The following is a 5,000-nucleotide window of genomic DNA, read 5'->3' on the forward strand; positions in this document are numbered from 1 at the left end:
ACACAGGGAGAGAGGCACTGGGTATACACACACAAACACACACACACACTACTTACTGCAGGACACAGGGAGAGAGGCACTGGGTATACACACACACACACACACACACACACACACACTACTTACTGCAGGACACAGGGAGAGAGGCACTGGGTATACACACACACACACACACACACACACACACACACTACTTACTGCAGGACACAGGGAGAGAGGCACTGGGTATACACACACAAACACACACACACACTACTTACTGCAGGACACGGAGAGAGGCACTGGGTATACACACACACACACAAACACACACACACACTACTTACTGCAGGACACAGGGAGAGAGGCACTGGGTATACACACACACACAAACACACACACACACACTACTTACTGCAGGACACAGGGAGAGAGGCACTGGGTATACACACACACACACAAACACACACACACACTACTTACTGCAGGACACGGAGAGAGGCACTGGGTATACACACACACACACAAACACACACACACACACTACTTACTGCAGGACACAGGGAGAGAGGCACTGGGTATATACACACACACACACACACACACACACACACACACACTACTTACTGCAGGACACAGGGAGAGAGGCACTGGGTATACACACACACACAAACACACACACACACTACTTACTGCAGGACACAGGGAGAGAGGCACTGGGTATACACACACACACACACACACACTACGTATTGCAGGACACAGGGAGAGAGGCACTGGGTATACACACACACACACACACACACACACACTAACTGCAGGACACAGGGAGAGAGGCACTGGGTATACACACACACACAAACACACACACACACACACACACACACACTAACTGCAGGACACAGGGAGAGAGGCACTGGGTATACACACACACACACACACACACACACACTAACTGCAGGACACGGAGAGAGGCACTGGGTATACACACACACACAAACACACACACACACACACACACTAACTGCAGGACACGGAGAGAGGCACTGGGTATACACACACTAACTGCAGGACACAGGGAGAGAGGCACTGGGTATACACACACACACACACACACACACACACACACACTAACTGCAGGACACAGGGAGAGAGGCACCGGGTATACACACACACACACACACACACACTACTTACCGCAGGACACAGGGAGAGAGGCACTGGGTATACACACACACACACACACACAAACACACACACACTACTTACTGCAGGACACAGGGAGAGAGGCACTTGGTATACACACACACACACACACACACACACACTACTTACCGCAGGACACAGGGAGAGAGGCACTGGGTATACACACACACACACACACACACACACACACACACACACTAACTGCAGGACACAGGGAGAGAGGCACTGGGTATACACACACACACACACACACACTACGTATTGCAGGACACAGGGAGAGAGGCACTGGGTATACACACACACACACACACACACACACACACACACACACTACGTACTGCAGGACACAGGGAGAGAGGCACTGGGTATACACACACACACACACACACACACACACTACGTATTGCAGGACACAGGGAGAGAGGCACTGGGTATACACACACACACACACACACACACACTAACTGCAGGACACAGGGAGAGAGGCACCGGGTATACACACACACACACACACACACACACACACACACTACGTATTGCAGGACACAGGGAGAGAGGCACTGGGTATACACACACACACACACACACACTACGTATTGCAGGACACAGGGAGAGAGGCACTGGGTATACACACACACACACACACACACACACACACACTACATACTGCAGGACACAGGGAACCCTTAACAGCTTCAACTCTTCTGGGAAGGATTTCCACAAGGTTTAGGAGTGTGTTTATGGGAATTTTTGACCATTCCTCTAGAAGGGCATTTGTGAGGTCAGGCACTGATGTTGGATGAGAAGGTCCGGCTCACAGTCTCCACTCTAATTCATCCCAAAGGTGTTCTGTGGGGTTGAGGTCAGGACTCAAACATTGTCAGTCAAAACAGTGAGAATAGAGGGAAAAAGAAAGGAAGAAATAAAGGAGAAAAGAAGAGTGGAAAGCATGGTGGAAAAATAAGGAACTGGGTAATGAAGAGTTTAAATAAGTTCATACAGAAGAAAAAGTAGAGGGAGAAAGAATGATGTGGGATGAAAGAATGTAGGAAAGTAAAGAGTGGATGAAAGCCAGCTAATAAATGTTCTCTCTGTCTGTTTCTCTGTCACCCCCCCTCCCTCTTTTTCTCTCCCCCCCCCCCCCTTTCTCTCTCTCTCTCTCTCTCTCTCTATTCCAGAGCGGTTCATCATGAACTTCAGCGCCACCTACAGTCCACTCCACAGACACTTGGTGGGAGTCAGTGAAGCTCCGCCCACACATTCCCTCATCCAGGAAGTGACCACGCAGTCCTTCAGGGCCATAGTGATAGACACAGAGAGGGTGCGGAGACACTAGTGTACTCTGTAGGGTCCCTATGTTCCTGAGCACCTTGTCTGTCTCTGTCTGTCTCTCTGACTGTCTGTCTGTCTCTTGCCCTGTTGTGTAGGATGTGCTGCTGTTCTACTACACAGGATGGTGTGGGTTCTGTACGGTTCTTAACCACGTTCTTCTGCGCTTGGCCCGACTTTTCCAGGGAAACAGTGCCTTCATAGTGGCCAGGTCAGGATCCTGCTTTTTTTTCTGTAACTTGTGAATTTCCCTTTGGGATGAATAAAGTATCTATCTATCTACCTATCTACCTATCCATTTATCCATCTACCTATCTACATATCTACATATCTACCTACCTATCTATCTATCTTGTCTCCTCCCCCTGGCAGAGCCCGCTGGGTAAACTGTATAAATGGGGTTTTCAGTGTTCTGTGTGTTTAACAGGGTGAACGTCGGTCTCAACGACCTGCCCTGGGAGTTCATGGTGGATCGACTACCTACCTTCCTGTTCTTCCCCAGACAGAGGTGCAGTTTTCTTTCTGCCACTCACCTGTCTCACTGCATGTCCCTCTGCAGCATTCATAACTGTCTGTCTGTCTGTCTGTCTGTTTCACAGGAAGCAAATGAGTGTGAAGTTTCCGGAGAACACCCGCATCACGCTCCCCAATCTAGTCCGCTTCATCCTCAATCATTCTAGCCCCTCCCCCCAGGGAGAGGCGGGGCCCAAGGCACTTTTGAAGGCGGAGTTTCGCTCCCTGCAGGGGGAGGTGCTGTCTCTGCAGCGTGCCCGTGAGCGGCTGTCGCAGCAGCTGGCGGCTCTGTGGAGGGAGAACCGCCGCCTGGCGCTGCACACCCAGGAGCTGCAGTCCCACAATGCCGAGCTGCAGGAGCAGAGCACGCGGCTGGAGACGCTGTACCAGGAGAAAAGCCGACAGCTCACCGAGGCCGTGAAGAAACTGCAGGAGCTCGCAGATGCCTCTGAGGACCTGCTCAACGAGAACTCGCTGCTAAAGGTCCTGCTCACTGTCCTGAGGGAAAAGGGCAGTGGGGGCGGGGCAGGGGGGCAGGGGGTCCGGGATGAGGACAGATGGGACACGATGCCTGGACTGGGTGAGGAGACAGAGGTCAGGAAGCAGGATGTCTCCTGACAGCTGAGGGATGAAGGGTGATGATTCTGGGATCTTCTGCTGGAAGCAGTTGCCACTTTGTTAGCCACCGTGCAGCAACCTAGTCACACAGGCTGATAATATTAAACCTATAGGAAACACTGCCACCTGGTGGAGGAGTCAGGAACTTAACATGTCTGAAGGTCCTGTCACCTTGTAGAGATGCTCTGAGATCTACGACAGTGATGAGATTGTTAATAAGAAGGAAAGTGCTGCCATCTAGTGGCAGAGATAATGATTGTGTTTGAGAACAGAGATCAGTTACAGCTGATAAGAAATTAGAATCTACATGAAGTGTAGGCTTCAGGAATTAACCCTCTACTTCATACATTCTCTTCTTCTCTCTGTCTTTTCATTTATCTGCTTATATTCCATTTGTAATTTATTTGACCTTTGACCTGTACACTTTAGTATTTTTTTTTCTTTTCTCAGGGTAACACTGCACAGAAGGAGGCTAAAAAGATGGCTTCAGTCGTAATTAATGGTGTAGAAACAAGCTGTCCTCTAGTGGTGACTTTAGGGATTACAGTAAAGAGCAGTGTTATTGTAGCTTCCTCGCTAACAGATTAGCAATGACAAGAGGAAGTAATGAAGGCAGCCCAGCTGTTTTGTGAGCAGCAACTAATGAATGAATGATAAAACCTCTAAATAGGAACACTGACATCACATTAGGGGTTAATTCGTGGAGGTTCGAGGAGATCTGCTTTTAATTAGCACTCTGCCTGCTGGTTTTAATGACCGGATTAAACGACGCGCTCGTCTCTGATGTGTCCTGAGAGTTTATTAGTGTTTCTGTATTTCGTCGTTTCGGTATTTTTACTGGATACAGCGCTCTATTTTTACTCGAGTCCTCAGGTCTGTAGAGACGCAGCGTCTGTGTGGAGAGTTTTCGTGCAGGACGATGAGCTGCGTCCTGTTTACAGAAGTATTGTGTCCAGTTTTGTACCCAATAAACAATGATTCATTTCTTCGTGTGTGTGTGTGTGTGTGTGTGTGTGTGTGTGTGTGTGTGTGTGTGTGTGTGTTTAAACTCACAACCCTCACAGACATGGTGGGATTTTATCCTCCAATAGGAAATAAGCTAATAAAATAAGAAATGAAAGAAAATTAAGAAATAATTGGTTCTGAAACAATTTAAGCAGTGTACACTTTATTTAAATACAAATAAGTACATTAATAATAATAATAATAATAATAATAATAATAAAATACACACCTCTGAGTTTTATAACCCAAAGACATTAAAACCACCATGAGAGAAGATAAAGTTTATTTCATTAATATGTCATTAAAACATTTCTTTATTATTTAATAATGGTTTAATAACGAAGAATCAC

At 47.8% G+C, this 5,000-nt stretch overlaps 2 protein-coding genes across 3 annotated transcripts in view; one reads left to right on the plus strand and one right to left on the minus strand.

Moving 5' to 3' along the window:
- The window catches only part of txndc11 (thioredoxin domain containing 11), a 32,345-nt gene extending 27,712 nt beyond the window's left edge, over window positions 1–4,633 (plus strand). For both annotated transcript variants that reach the window (XM_058380167.1, XM_058380166.1), the window contains exons 9-12: window positions 2,364–2,506; window positions 2,613–2,725; window positions 2,942–3,022; window positions 3,114–4,633. In XM_058380167.1, coding sequence (XP_058236150.1) covers window positions 2,364–2,506; window positions 2,613–2,725; window positions 2,942–3,022; window positions 3,114–3,645 — 869 coding nt within the window. In that variant the 3' untranslated portion in view covers window positions 3,646–4,633. The remainder of the gene's footprint in view (window positions 1–2,363; window positions 2,507–2,612; window positions 2,726–2,941; window positions 3,023–3,113) is intronic.
- Window positions 4,634–4,796: 163 nt separating this feature from the next.
- LOC131346630 (uncharacterized) overlaps window positions 4,797–5,000 on the minus strand; it is a 75,049-nt gene continuing 74,845 nt past the window's right edge. The window contains exon 54 of the mRNA XM_058380165.1: window positions 4,797–5,000. This exon is cut by the window's right edge and continues 545 nt beyond it. The gene's annotated coding sequence lies outside the window, so the exon portion shown is untranslated.

Source organism: Hemibagrus wyckioides, linkage group LG26, assembly GCF_019097595.1.
Source record: "Hemibagrus wyckioides isolate EC202008001 linkage group LG26, SWU_Hwy_1.0, whole genome shotgun sequence".
Classification (NCBI taxonomy): domain Eukaryota; kingdom Metazoa; phylum Chordata; class Actinopteri; order Siluriformes; family Bagridae; genus Hemibagrus; species Hemibagrus wyckioides.